Source organism: Monodon monoceros, unplaced genomic scaffold (assembly GCF_005190385.1).
Source record: "Monodon monoceros isolate NGI ecotype Baffin Bay Population unplaced genomic scaffold, NGI_Narwhal_1 Super_Scaffold_20, whole genome shotgun sequence".
Lineage (NCBI taxonomy): Eukaryota > Metazoa > Chordata > Mammalia > Artiodactyla > Monodontidae > Monodon > Monodon monoceros.
This window is the reverse complement of record NW_021703777.1, coordinates 117,159,182-117,175,098: the sequence shown is the minus strand read 5'-3', so window position 1 is coordinate 117,175,098 and position 15,917 is coordinate 117,159,182. Positions and strand designations below refer to the sequence as shown.

The window sequence follows — 15,917 nt, the reverse complement described above, 5'->3', positions numbered from 1 at the left end:
AATATGAAACTCTTAAGAATTTAAACACTGGAGTGGAAAAAACCCCACACCTCCCAACAAAAGAACAATCAAAATTGTATCTCATTTGAAATATGTACCCATGGTAAACATGTAAGGATCTGAAAAATGCTGCATTACAATAGTATTTGGCTGCTTTTTGTTCTTTTTTTTTTTTTTTTTTTTTTTTTTTTTTTTTGCGGTACGCGGGCCTCACTGTTGTGGCCTCTCCCGTTGCGAAGCACAGGCTCCGGACGCGCAGGCTCAGCGGCCATGGCTCACGGGCCCAGCCGCTCCGCGGCATGTGGGATCCTCACGGAAAGCATGAACCCATGTCCCCTGCATCGGCAGGCGGACTCTCAACCACTGCGCCACCAGGGAAGCCCTGCTTTGTGTTCTTTCGATGCTGCCTCTGGCTCTTCTAACTGAATTGTGTTTATTTTAAAGATTAAGTATAACTTCTTATATGAAAAAGAACACATCTGCTGCTTGGAAGAGTGGACCAGCCCTGGGCACCAGAAAATCTATAGTACCTTCATCCTTGTCATCCTCTTCCTCCTGCCTCTTATGGTGATGCTTATCCTGTACAGTAAGATCGGCTATGAACTTTGGATAAAGAAAAGAGTGGGGGATGGCTCAGTGCTTCAAACTATTCATGGAAAAGAAATGTCAAAAATTGCCAGGTCTGTTTAATGGAATATTCACCTCTGTTTAAAATATTTTTAGTTTGATATATATACACAAATATGCATAAAATAGATAACTAATAAGAACCTGCTGTATTAAAAAATATATATATATATTTTTTTAATTAGTTGTGCTGGAAGAGACTATTGCCAGAGATCTCAGAATTCCTGGGTAATTTAGTCAAAGTGTCATTTGTAATTCACGTTTAGCACATGGACTGATTTTAAACTTTTGAGATTTTACGTATGGCAGGAAGAAAGGGTGATTACCAGCTCCCAAATCAAAGAGGAAGTCACTGTTATAAATAGTTACTCGGAATCTTTAAAATCGTTATATTTTCTTCTGCATGTCAATATGACGCAGTAGGAATGGCTGTGGCACTCTCCTCTCTCTGCCACTCCTCACCAGCCACATGATGTGGATAAGTCTCCTTACTCCCAAGGCCCCTGCTTTCCTCATGTGTACCAGGAAGCATGATAATATCCATCCTTACTTCCTCCCACCCAAGGATGATGCTAAAAAATGTGATATAAGGGGTTTCCCTAGTGGCGCAGTGGTTGAGAGTCCACCTGCCGATGCAGGGGACGCGGGTTCGTGCCCCGGTCCGGGAGGATCCCACATGCCGCGGAGCGGCTGGGCCCGTGAGCCATGGCCGCTGAGCCTAAGCGTCCGGAGCCTGAGCTCCGCAACGGGAGAGGCCACAACAGTGAGAGGCTCGCGTACCGCAAAAAAAAAAAAAAAAAAAAAAAAAAAAAAAAAAGTGAGATGATATGTATGAAAATCCTTTGGAAATGAGAGTATGTTATTTATTTAAAATTATTATTATTGATATATTTTATTTTTACCTAAAAGCTTTACTTTCTGATCATATTGATTAATAGAAATTTAAAAACACAATTTACTGCTATGATACTCATGGGCCGTATGGTTTATTTTATAATCTACACTGAATGGCCATTAAAAACAAAATCTTAGGGGCTTCCCTGGTGGCACAGTGGTTAAGAATCCGCCTGCCAGTGCAGGGGACACGGGTTCGAGCCCTGGTCCCACATGCTGCAGAGCAGCTAGGCCCGTGTGCCACAACTACTGAGCCTGTGCTCTAGAGCCCACGAGCCACAACTACTGAAGCCAGTGCGCCTAGAGCCCGTGCTCCACAACAAGAGAAGCCACTGCTATGAAAAGCCTGAGCACCTCAACGAAGAGTAGCCCGGCTCACAGCAACTAGAGAAAGACCGCGCGCAGCAACAAAGAGCCAACACAGCCAAAAATAAATAAATTAAATAAATAAATTTAAAAAAAAACACACCAAAATCTTAGAAGTCTAGTGGTTTGATGAAATTTATCATTTCTACAAGTGTACAGCGACCTCTAGTGTTTATATAAAGAACTCCTCCCTCTCGACGTACAGGGTGCTGGACTGTTGAGCACCTTGGGACATACTGCAGATTTAGCTCTCTCACTTCCTCAGAAGAAAGAACTACTATGCTGAGATAATAAATAATGAATATGACTCGTTGTAAACTTGAAAATGTGTAAATCTCTTGCAGACATTAATCTCCTTTACAGGACTAATGGAGAAAACTCCGTTTCAGTAAGGAAAAACTATTTTTCTTAATGCTTAGCAAAAAGTTTTGCCTTTGCTTTTAAAGGAGACCTGGATTTTTTTTTTTATTGCAATGTATTTCACATACCATAAAATTTACCACTTAAAAGTATGAAATTTAGTGGTTTCCAGTATATTCACAAAGTTATGCAATTATTGCCACAAACTAATTTCAGAATATTTTCATGGCCCTTAGTTAAAAATACTGTACTTATTAGCAGTCATTCTCCACTGTGACCTTCTTCCAGCCTCTGGAAACCTCTAATCTATATTCTGTCTCTATAGGTTTGCCTTTTCTGGACATTTCATAAAAATGAAGCCGTACAATATGTGGCCTTTGCGTCTGGTTTCTTTCTCATGGTATAATGTTTATAAGTATCATCATGTTGTCGCATGTTAGTTCATCCCTTTTTATGGATAAACAATAGTCCATTGACTGGATATACCACATCTTGTTTTTCAGTTCATCTGTTGATGGACATTCAGGTTTTCTTCTATTATGAATGATGCTGCTATGAACATCCATATATAAGTTTCTGTTTGAACATATATTTTCAATTCTCTTGGATATATATACATAGAATGGAATTGCTGGGTCATAAAGTAACTTTACATTTAACTTTTTGAAGAACTGCCAAACTATTGATATTTTCTACAGTAACTGCACCATTTTACACTCCCACCAGCAATGTTCAAGAGTTGTAATTTCTCTATAATTTCACCAGTACATGTTACTTTCTAATTTTTTTTTATCATAAACACCCTAGTGAGTATGAAGTGGTATTTCCTTGTACTTTTGATTTGCATTTCACTGATGACTAATGATATTGTGCATCTTTTGATATGCTTTTTGTCAACTTGTATATCTCCTTTAGAGAAACGTCTATTCAAGTCTTTTGTCCATTTTTTACTTAGATTATTTATCTTCTTATTTTTGAGCTGAAGTTATTCATTATATATTCTGGATATAGCTCCTTAACAGATTTATGATTTACAAATCTTCAACTCATTTTGAGGTTATTTTTTCTCTTTCTTGATGGAGTCCTTTGATAGACAAAAGTCTTTTTCCATTTGATGAAGTCAAATTAATCCGTATTTTCTTGGGTTACTTTGTGTTTTATGTGATAATATTTAAAAAAACAATCACCTAATCCAATGTAACAGAATTACATCTAAGTTTTCTTCCAAGAGTTTTAGAGTTTTAGCTCCTACATTTAGATTTTCAATCCATTTTGAGGTATGAGTCCAAATTCCTTCATTTGCCTATGGACTGCACATGAAGAAATTGTGCAAGGAATTGCACAGTTGTCTCAGTGCCTTTTATTGAAAAGACAATTCTTCCCCCCATTGAATGGATTAAGCACATTGACCAATAATAACTGACCAGGATGTTTAGATTTATTTCTTGACCCACAATTTTCTTCTATTGATGTATGTGTTAATTTTTATGCCCATACCACACTAGCTTGATTAATGTAGCTTTGTAATATGTTTTGATATCTGAAAGCATGAACACTTCTACTTTGTTCTTTCTTTTCGAGATTATTTTGGCAATTCTAGGTCCCTTACATTTCCATATAAATTTTAGATTGTTTGTCAATGTCTGTAAAAAATGTAATTGGAATTTTGATGAATATTGCATTGAATATGTACATCAACTTGGGTAGTATTGCCATCTTAACAATAGTCTTTCAGGTTCATGAGTGCAGGATGCCTTTCTATTTATTTAATATCTTCCTTAATTTGTTTCAACGTTTTACAGTTTTCAGTGTACTAGTCTTGTACTTTTTTTACAAAATTTATTCTTAAATATTTTATCCTTTTTGATGTGACTATCAATGAAATTTAAAAAAAAATTCTTTTCTAATTAATCATAGCTGTTGTACAGAAATTCAACTGATTTTTGTATATTGATCTTGCACCCAGCTATCTTGTTGAATTATTAGCTCAAAATGTTTTTTGTGGATTCCTAGGACGTTTTATGTATAAGATTGTGTTTTCTGTAAATAGAAGTAGTTTTACTCTTTCATTTCCCATCCAGATGACTTTTCTTTTTCTTGTCTAACTGTCTTGGCTAGAAGCTCTAGAACAATGTTGAATAGAAGTAATAAGAATGGACAGCTTTTCTTGTTCCTGATTTGGGGGGAAAGCTTTCAGTATTTCACTATAAAGTATGATATTAATTGTAGGTTTTACATTAATGTCCTTTATCAGGTTAGATAAGTCCCCTTCTATTCCTGTAACATCTATTGACATGTTCATGTGGTTTTTGTCCTTTATTCAAATAATATGAGGTTTTACATTGAATGATTTTCATGTGCTGAATTAATCTTGCATTCCTGGAATACATCTCACTTACCATAATTAAATAATCCTTATATGCTGCTGAATTTAGTTTGCTAGTGTTTTGTTGAAGATTTTTGCATATGCATTCATAAGAGATATTGGTCTGTAATTTTCTTTTCTTGTGATGTCTTTGTCTGCTTTTGGTATCAGGGTAATACTGGCCTCATGAATGCATTGGGAAGTTGTGCCTCCTCTTATGTTTTCGTTTTGTTTTGTTTTGAGGAGCATTTGCAAATACGTTAATTTCTCTTTGAACGTTTAGTAGAACTCACCAATGAAGCCATCTGGGCCTGGACTTTTCTTTGATTATTAATTCAATCTGTTCACTTATATTAGGTCTATTCAGTTTTTCTATTTCTTCTTCTTCTTAAATCAGTTTCAGTAGTTTGTGTCTTTCTAGGAATTTGTTAATTCTGACCAAGTTAGCTAATGTTGGGGTATACCCTTTTTATGGTATTCTCTTATGATTCTTTTTATTTCTGTAAATTCTCAGTAATATTCCACTGTCTATTCTACTACATACACCTCTAGAACTAAATACAGTTATATTTTCTTCAGTTTCCCTGTGCTAGGCAGGAATCCACTAAAACATAAAAGCACATCGTTGTTGATTTTATTCTAAATTTTCTGGAAATGAACCACAATTCTTCCTCAAGAAAATTTTTTTACAATTACTCACATTTTCTATTATTAATCTGACTTATTGCACTGTCGTCCTGTATCAGTTGGGATTCAGTTACCAGATACAGAACACATAGACTCTAGGCTAGTATGTTTAAGCAAAATAAGTCTTTTTTTTTTAAAGCCAGATATTTGGCACCTAACATTGATGGGTAGGGAATTGGGAAGCCAACCCCCACTGCTGGCTCCAGGAGCACACCACTTCCACCATGATCCATTCCATGAAATGAGAATGAGGAACTCAGCTGTGGGACCCCTGTAAGAGCTGCCACAGAAAAGCCAAATGCCTCTGTGACTATCTTTACCAGCAGGATCCAGGTTTTTGCCCACCCTACCTTTTTTCATTCTCAAGGCGATACTGCTGGGACACACTCAGGTTTCTTACTGCTTTCATTATAATTTATTTAGTCACCACTTTGAGCCACTTAGAAATGTAAACAAACTTTAAGAGTAAGTTTCTCTTTAGATGGAAAGATCTGTCTCCAGTGGTACCTTTTCAAATGTGTCCTTTGTTTCTTTCAGCTTTTATATATTTTTAGAGACTTTCTATTGTACTCCTTTTCACATAACTCTTGTATACATAACTGCTAATGTTTGCATATTTTCTTCCTTGAGTTAAAGTTTACTTCAATTCCCTCTCTACATCATCATTACATATTTCTGAGATGCAAAGTACTTATATTTTCCAGGTATTTGAAAGAAGAATGTCTACATTTAAAATGTCTGTGTCTATGATGATATAATGGTAGAGAAGCAAATATTTACATGAAGCCAAAAGAAAAGGAAAAAAAATCATGTGACAAGGGGAAAAATCTTAAAAAAAACTATAATCTTTACTTAAATCAGTGGGGAAAACTGCCAAATGAGAACCTTGAATGAAGGGTAATTTTCCGTTTGTGTTACGGTACAAAATAAAAGACTCTTGAATTTGGAAGATAATATTCTATAAGGAGATTCACAGAACACAGTATTGTATAAATCTTTTTCTTGCTCTCTTCATTCTACCTAGATATCTACTCTGCATTTGTTGTGCATTCTTTCAGTAAAAACTGTCATTTCTCTAGCTTAATCCACCTAGTCCAAGTATGAAATGTCTTGTCAGTTCTCTCCTTTTATTATAAACTCTTTTCAGTGTCCAAAGTACATAGAGAAATGTACACAGCTGTAAGCATGAAGCTAGATGAATGAAAGTGATTTTAGCATGTTTTTTGTTTGTTTTTAATTTATTTATTTTTGGCTGCGTTGGGTCTTCGTTGCTGCGTGGGCTTTCTCTAGTTGCAGTGAGCGGGGGCTACTCTTCATTGTGGTGCACGAACTTCTCATTGCAGTGGCTTCTCTTGTTGCAGAGCACGGGCTCCAGTAGTTGTAGTGCATGGGCTTCAGTACTTGTGGCTCGCAGGCCCTACAGCGCAGGCTCAGTAGCTGTGGCGCACGGATTTAGTTGCTCCGTGGCATGTGGGATCTTCCTGGACCAGGGCTTGAACCTGTGTCCCCTACATTGGCAGGCGGATTCTTAACCACTTCACCACAAGAGAAGCCCTTAGCATGTTTTATCCTGACGCCATGTTGGCTTTATTATAAACTACGCCCCATGTTTCCTTACTGAGTGAAATCCTACTATATCGTACAGAAAATAACTGTCAAATAGCATATATTTAAATACCTCAAAACTTGATTACTTTTTGCATTTACAGAGAGATCAATTACTATATTAGAGCCTTTAAAAAATTAGAAAATACCTAACAGTATCATTTTCAGAGCCACTGGCTGACTGCTCTGGCAAGCATTTACAAGTGTTCTGACTGGATCCTCCTGGGAAGGTGGAGGCCAAAGCTTAGAGAGGTTAACAGAGGTAGAGCAGGATAAGCCCTAACTCCAAAGCCTGCACTCTTTCCATGCACCAAGGTGCTCAGCAGTAGCACACAAGATGAATTTGGGGTGGTTTATCTTAATGGGTCCTAGAAAAAATATAATGGTTACATCAAGCTCGTGATTTCTCAGAATACTTGCGTAGGAAAATGCTTAAGTTAAAATATTCAGAGACTTTTAAAAATATTAAACAATTATTAGGCTTGACTGTGGTGCAAGAATGAGTGAAGCTTGGAAAACATGGTACACCACCAGCTGCCCTTGCTAAACAAAACTGCCTCTGAAATGAGAACAAAGAGGAGTTCGGTGAAGCCTAAAGAGAAGTTTTAGGCTGAAACCACATGAGGCCAGTACTGAAGACTGGCTCACTACCTGCATTCCCATGGGCAGGGAATAGTCCTTACTGCACACTGTAGTCTGGAAGCTAAAGACTACATTTCCCACACACCTTTGAGGTCAGGCCCCATCATGATCTCGCATCAGCTTGGGATGTGGGAGACATCTATCACATCTATTTATCTACCTTCCTAACTGTCACTTTATAATCATCTAAGAGCATAAATGAAACCAAAGAGGAGGCCCTACTTCTGCTGCTTGTGCTGCCTTTGCGGGGAAGTGCTGCTGCCTCTTCAGGGATTCTGGGCCACGGGAGCATTTGGTTTTCTGTGGTAGCTGCAGCAGAGGCCCCCTTGACCCGGGCCTCACTCCATCAGTAACCTATTTCACCTCTGTGTGTCATCACACAGAGTTAGGGTAAGGTTGAAGGCAACAAAACAGCCTCTAGTCAGTTTATGTAAAATAAGAGGTCAATTAGAAGTTCTGGGGTGACTCCCAACAATTTTGGAAAGGCTGGAGGAAGAGGCTGTGGCCTGAATTTGCAGGGATTACTCTCATAAGATATAAATGGCCTGACTAGAAGCTGCTTCCTCTGCTACAATCAGGAAGATGAGGGCTCAGGAGACCAACAACACCATTGCTGGCTTCAGGGCCCCATTTCATTTATCATGATCCATGTGCTACATGGATTGTGATGTGTTCATTCCAACTTCATTATCTTTTCTATTTTATTTTTGTACACCTCTTTTTCACATTTTAAAATACACTATCAATGATGAAAAATACACAGCTGCCCTTTAAATGTAATGGTAACATTAGCTTACCAAATGCACATATAAAATATACTGTAAAGTGTTACACTTAAAAAAAATTATTATACCTCTCCCTCCCCGCCAAATCAGACTTCCAGCTCTGTGGGTTTTTTTTCACACATTTCTCTGTAGATGGCGCCATTGCTTCACAGCGCCAGGTCAGTTGTATAATTTTAAGGATCCCTCTGGAACTCTGGCTTATGGCTGGGTCAGAGCTAAGTATTTTCAAGTTTGGTCTGTGCTTAGATGTCGGCAAGTTGCCTCTACTGCCTGGGAAGTAAAGGTTAAAACAAGCTTGGAGGTCACAATCCACAAGTGGATTTGTTAGCAAGAGAGACGGGGCAGTTCAGTGGGATGCTCGTGACAGCCCAGTTCATGTCTTGTTTCACTCCTTTCAGGGCTCACCTGGGCTGGTATAAAAACATGCCACCCTACTCAAGAGTCTATCTTCACCTGTGGGAAGGTGGGCGAGGACAGCTGCCTGAGAAAGGAAGACTTGACAGTGAAGGAGATGTTTTTCATTTTCATAAAAACTCATCTTTCTTCCTCTTGTCCAGATGACCTTCCTTTTTTTTTTTTTTTTTTTTTTTGGCCTCTCCCGTTGCGGAGCACAGGCTCCGGACGCGCAGGCTCAGCAGCCATGGCTCACAGGCCTAGCCACTCCGCGGCATGTGGGATCTTCCCGGACCGTGGCACGAACCCGTGTCCCCTGCATCGGCAGGCGGACTCTCAACCACTGTGCCACCAGGGAAGCCCCAGATGAGCTTTCTCACCTTAGTAACAAAACATTGTGTCTCTTTCTGACTTTTGCTTCATGGAATAAATTATTCCCTCCAAACTTTATTTTTGGAAGAAAAATTAGATTATGAATGTGAGCAATAAAGCCCAAATAAAGATAAATTCTGAGACTCGTTGACATATTCAGAAAGCCAGACAATGTAACTGCATTCCTTTCAACTCTTCAAATCCTCCAGCAAATTTGAAAATAAGTACAAGAATAGTAATTCCTAGAAAACCCCAGTAACTTAGAAATCAGTTTGAGCCACATATTTGTGAAAGTATGCAGTCACATTAATAACATACTCAGATAGATAGATAACTGGGCCTATCAAACAGACACGCTTAGTAGAGATTCACCCAGTGATGACTCTATGGGCTGGAAGTCTATTGTCTTTCCAACAGTATGATCTGCTATGTGCTTCAAAGACAATTGTTTGTACAGCACAAGTACATTTTCAGTAGGTAGAAACATTTGCTTGTTTGTGTTTTTTTTAAAAAACAACATAGCCTGAAAGAGTGATTTCTGTATCTCAAAACAAAAATTACTGAACACACCCACAAAGATTATGATGCAGTTAGCTCTGAGACAAGACTTGAAAATCTATATTCATAAATGCTCTATAAATCCCTCCAAGAATTTGGTAAGTCTTGGCCTGTACCAAAGGAATAAGAAAACTGATGCTAGAAACCAGAAAGAGCATGGCTACACTCCCAGTATTTATGATACAATTTAAAAACCTCTGCATTTACAAACTTGGAAATGAATAAAAGGAAGAGCTGAGGGTGAGAAGTAGAGATTTGGATTTCAAAGCTCTGGAATTTAAATCCTTTTACTGCCTTCCGATGGTCCCTTGATCAACATTACTTTCTCAAGTTCTTTTTAATATATTAAGAGAGGAATAATACTCACCTTCTAATGATATCTAGTAGAGGAATAGGATATAATTTTGGTAAAACAAATAGTAAATTTTGTGCTGGCCAGATTCTTTATAAGCTTGTCTCTTTGGCTATTGGAGGTGCTGCATACTTGTCTTATGCATCTTGGTGTTGTAAACTAGGTAATACATAAAGTGTCATGGTGGAAGCTAAATGCACATGAGTGTATAATTTAAACTGACCGAAAGAGAACAATAGTCCCAGGTTGTGTGCGTACTGATATGGAGTGGGACAGAAAATAAACACTGCAAGAAATAAGTGTTGCTTCTAACAGAGTATTAAAATAACATAAAACCATCCAAAGCGGAAGCTCTTAGTTCAAATAGTTCAATCTTGTATTTTAAAAAAAGTCAGAGTCATATGATTCTTTTATTCTTTACTGACTAAGGATACTACATTCTGCATTAATAAATTACATTTTATTATTGAATTTTATCTTCTTTATTAGCTTTTTTTGCTATACATTTTTGTAACACTAGTTTAGAGATTACCCTGCAATTACAAAATGCAACCATGACTGCAGGCTACTTTTACTATTTCCTAAATGCTACAAGGAGATTATAATAGTTTAACTCCTTTTATCCCCTTACTATCATTTTTTGCTATTGCTGTCACATTTTTTTCTTCTACCCAAGTCATAAACACTTGAACATCTATTCCATTATCTGGGACCATTATCCTTCGACATCAAAAATGTTCTTCAGTATTTCTTCTATTGTAGATCTACTAGCAACGATTCTCTCAGTTTTGGTTATCTGAAAAAGTTTCTTCTTCAGTTTTCTGAAGGATGTTTTCACTCTGTGTAGAATCCTGGGTTAGAAGGCATTATTTTGTTTAGGTTTTCAGTTCTTTAATAAAATCTTCTAGTATTTAGATTTGATCAGTGGTATTTCTTACTGTTATTTTTCTGATGGTGGTGTGTTTTTTTCTATGTTTTAAAGATTTTCTCATTATTATTTTTTAAAATAATAAGAGCTGAAGTTTTCTTTGTATTTATCTTGCTTGGAGTCCACTGAATTTCTTGAATCTGCGGGTAATTTTTTGTCAGATTTGAAAAGCTTTCGGCCAAAATGTCTTCAAGTAGTTCTTCTTTCCCAATCTCTCTCCTCTCCTTTTGAGGCTCTGGTTATATGTCAGTTAGGCATTTTAGTCATGTCTCATATCTCCTATATGTTTTATTTTGTTCCTTCCTTCTTTCTTCTGTCTGTGCTTCTTGAATATTTTCTATTGACCCATTTTGACAGTATAAATACTGTCTTCTATGTTCAGCCTGCTCTGTATTTTGCATTTCTAGAATTTTCTTTATTGTTTTTCATGGATTCTAATTCTCTATTGTAACCCTCCATCTTTTCATCCATTTTGTTCATATTTCCCTCTACATTCTGTTTTTTAACTTATTAAGCATATTTACTTAAAGTTTTACCTGCTAACTACAACCTCTGGATTATTTTAAAGCTTGTGTCTACTGGCTACTTTATCTCATGTCTCTTTTGGATCCACCACTTTATTTTGTGTTTTTATAGTATTTTGGGTTCTCTTTTGCTTCCTATACCGTTTGTTTCTTATGAGGTCTGTGTTGGAAGAAAACTTTTTTTTGTAACATAGCTTTCAATACCAATTGCAGAGAATTCTAAGTTCTTTGTATTAGAAAGTTGACGAAAAGTCACACCTTAAGTATAGTGTTTTAAGACACTATATTTCTGTGTCTGGCCACTGCATGGAAGATGAAATGCTGGAATCTAAGGATTGTTCTTGCTTAATATATCCTGCAAATGCTGTCTGCAGCTTATTAGTCAGGAGTAGCTTCATTTATCCATGCCTACATTTCTCTCTGTGACGTTATTATTACTAGTGGCAAGAAGAGTATTTATTTTACTGTGTACTTACAAAAAACGGAAGAAAAGCTTCTAGATTTGTTCCAACATGAAAAGGATTCTAATTTTCTCTCAAAAAATTATAGCTCACATAGAATACTTTTCCTTCCCAAATTTATCAACTCCACTTCTTCTGTTGCAAGTATAACTTTTTATTATTTAACTACTTCATAGCCATATGAGATACACCAATATTATTTATTTATAGGCTGATGTCAGAACGGTTATTTAGCTATGAGCTGAATTTCCTTCGGAAACATGAATATGTTACATGTGCTTTGTACTTGAAGAGCCTCAATCAAACACTGAGGCGATCTTAATTCTAGGGCAGAAAGGGAGATAAATCTAAAGTATTCAAGAGAGTGCAATACTGGAACCCATTCTAAACCAGCCTCATACATTTAAAAATCAATTCATTTTCTTTGTTTCCATCATATTTTATGAAACCTTTACTATTAGGAATGACTCATAAAGGAATATGCCTTCACTATACAGGCACCCTCTCTTCTATAAGTATTCTTTTCAACTTCCAGGAGATGATAACCCCAGATTTATTTATTCTTTATAGCCCTTTTAGGTTATATGTACTAATATAAATTTGCTTTAGGTTATGAGCCTTTTAGATTATCAGCATCTAGGAGCTAAGTACTGGAAAAGGTATCCTTCGTGATATTAGCCTTTGTGCTCAAGAAAAGGACTTGCCAAATCCCAGCCTTTAGCTTGTACATGGAGTGTTATCCCGGTTCTGTAGATGAGGCAATGAAAGAGTGATTTGCCATGTTTACTCTGTGCCAAAATCACCATCAAGGCTGAAGCGATAAATACACCCTAAAAGAGCCAAAAATTTGGGTGGTTTGGAGGACTCACTTTAGAATAAATACAGACCCTTGGTTAAAGTCTGGATTAGCAAATTAATTTAATTATAAGCTTCAGATTTCTCATAACTAAAATAGGAGTGATAATCCCTTTTTACATTGAATTTGAATAGAGCTTTAGTCAACTAAAGATCAACAGCCAATATAGCCCATAGGGTGGAGGCATCCTTAATTTTGGCAGTCTCTAAAACCGTGGGGCAGCTCCACAGCCCAGACAGAAGGTAAGACCCATCCTAACCTAAGAGTCTAACACCTGGGATACAAGGTAGATACTATAAGCTACCACTATTTGACAATCTGACTGCACCCAATTGCGAGGCTAAATGTTTTGTGCAACACTTCACAATGGAAGAGTCCAATTACAACTTTTATCCTGAAATCCCAAGAATTTTCTCTGTCATCTTCTTATTCATGGAGCTCAGAGATGGCCATAGACTCATTTCTCACCAAAGCATAAATGAGTATATATAGCCCTCTCCCTCCTCCATACCGTCTGGGTTCAAATGGACACCGAAGGAATAGGAAGAGGATATAATCAAGTCACTTAGAAATGAAAAACCCCAGTCCATTTTTCTTTTAGGTTTTCACCTTGACTAAGTTCTAGGTAAAAATCAAAATTAAGGAGGAATTCTAGGGAAATGTAATAAATACTGGTAGCTTGAAGTATCTACCTTGTATCCCAGGTGTTAGACTCTTAGGCTAGGATGGGTCCTACCTTCTGTCAGGGCTGTGGAGCTGCCCCACTGTTTTAGAGACTGCCAAAATTAAGGATGCCTCCACCCTATGGGCTATATTGGCTGTTGATCTTTTTAATTGCCATATTTTAGAAAATGTAAGATACCAAGGGGCTCGTTAAAAGGTTTGATTCTTGGGACTTCCCTGGCAGTCCAGTGGTTAAGACTTCGCCTTCCAATGCAGGGGATGCAGGTTCAATCCCTGGTTGGGGAGCTAAGATCCCACACACCTCACAGACAAAAAACCAAAACGTAAAACAGAAGCAATATTGTAACAAATTCAATAAAGATTTTTAAAATTGTCCACATCAAAAAAAAACTTTAAAAAAAAAAGGTTTCATTTTCCTTTTATTCCTACATTACTCCTTTGTATGTAATGCCATACAAATGGAGAGGATGCCATTCCAAGTGAGTGGCATCACTCACTTGTCAGTAGGTGTGAACCTAGATGGGTCCTTCACCCTAATACAGACTGAGGCCAATCCACTGTGAGGATAATTGGGGATCTGTTCTTTTTTTTTTTTAATTAATTCATTCATTTATTTTTGGTTAGGTTGGGTTTTTGTTGCTGCGCGCAGGATTTCTCTAGTTGTGGTACGTGGGCTTCTCATTGTAGTGGCTTCTCTTGATGCACAGCACGGCCTCTAGGCACATGGGCTTCAGTGGTTGTGGCACACAGGCTCCGTAGTTGTGGCTCATGGGCTCTAGAGCACAGCAGCAGAACTGATATTAAAACTCAATTCTCCTGACTCCCTATTCAAGGCAGTGGAGGGAGGGTGAGGCAGAAGTGTTTAGGGGAAAAATTAATCTGGTATTTAAAAAGTGGGTGATAGTGAGGTAGATAAAAAATGTACTTTCAAATTTGGAAAATGGAGTTAGATGAAAGTTTAGAAGTGGAAGAAGAAAGCATGTCATTAGGAAGTAAAGACAGATAGGAAGGAAGGGGCAGACAACAGTGAGGATTAGGGGGACAAAATTGAGAAGAAGCTCTAAAGGCAACAAACACATGTCACTTGTCACCAACTAGGGTCATTCTTGCCATGCATCACGGTCACCTGGATCGTTTCCTGGACAATGATATTTTAGAGGAACTTCCCTGACATTCTTTGTTCCCCGGCACCTACAACTTTTTCTTTTGTGTCATCTAAAAATGTCTTGTAGATTAGTCAAAAAGGTTTGTCTTGGTATCCGTAAGTTAGGGAGTGGCATTATGACATGGATCCAGATCTGGCCTCTGTACTTTATGTACAACTTGTCCAGAATGAAAATTTCCAGCTCACAGACGCAGATGGCACGTAATGTAGGCTGCTGTATTGCTTGCACGTGTCTTACCATTTGGCTGTAGTGAGATAGTCACGATGTTCATTATCTTTCCTGGAACACTTTTCTCCTTAATGAGACTGTGAACTCTTTGAAGCCTAGAACTAGATTTTGCTGACCTCTGCAGGTCCATTACCTATGACATACCTGGAACATAGTGGGTGCTCAGTAAATGCTTTTTGAGTCCATGAGGGATGAGTGAGTGAATAGCAGTCACTAATACATGACTTAGTATGCTGAATCGCTTAGAGCATCTTATTCAAAGGAGAACTTGTTATTTATTATTGGGAAGAGGAAGGGAAAGAGAGTGACATATTAAAGTTTAGACACACAATTTTACACATACAACAAGCCCTGATAAAGTGTGATAACCAGGCAATTACTGGGGCATGTCCTACCCCCAAATAATTTTCCAAACGTGAGCTTTTTTCATGACCCAACTCCTCTACACTTTGTAAAAACCAAATACAGAGGGCTTCCCTGGTGGCGCAGTGGCTGAGAGTCCACCTGCCGATGCAGGGGACACGGGTTCGTGCCCTGGTCTGGGAAGATCCCACATGCCGCAGAGCGGCTGGGCCCGTGAGCCATGGCCGCTGAGCCTGCGCGTCCGGAGCCTGTGCTCCGCAACGGGAGAGGCCACAGCAGTGAGAGGCCCGCGTACCGCAAAAAAAAAAAAAAAAAAATACAGAAATGAAGACCATTATAGGTCTGTATTTAATCTATTCCCTTGATCTTGTTTCACTCCTCAACTAACCAAAGTCAAATGAAAACTGCCTGAAGGAGCTGAATCTCAATGAAACAAAATAAAAATCTAAAAGGAAAGCACACACGGGCAATGTAACTAAACTGCAGAAGTTATTAAGTCACAGCAGCAGGAAGCAGGTGTCACTAAGGAGGAATCGAGCCACAGCCCTAAAGTTCCCCAAGTAGCAGAGCTGCAGGCGGGCTGCACCAGCACAGACTGCACAAGCCTGGGCCGCTGACTCCCCAGCCCCACCCGGGCTACCTCCCTGCCAGCACGATCAGTTCCCGCCAGAGAAGTGGCCAAAGACTATTTTTTAAAGACT

At 38.2% G+C, this 15,917-nt stretch overlaps 1 protein-coding gene across 1 annotated transcript in view; it reads left to right on the top strand.

Moving 5' to 3' along the window:
* QRFPR (pyroglutamylated RFamide peptide receptor) overlaps positions 1 to 15,917 on the top strand; it is a 75,866-nt gene that overhangs the window by 22,694 nt on the left and 37,255 nt on the right. Inside the window, exon 3 of the mRNA XM_029234720.1 lies at positions 445 to 680. Within this exon, the coding sequence (XP_029090553.1) occupies positions 445 to 680 (236 nt within the window). The remainder of the gene's footprint in view (positions 1 to 444; positions 681 to 15,917) is intronic.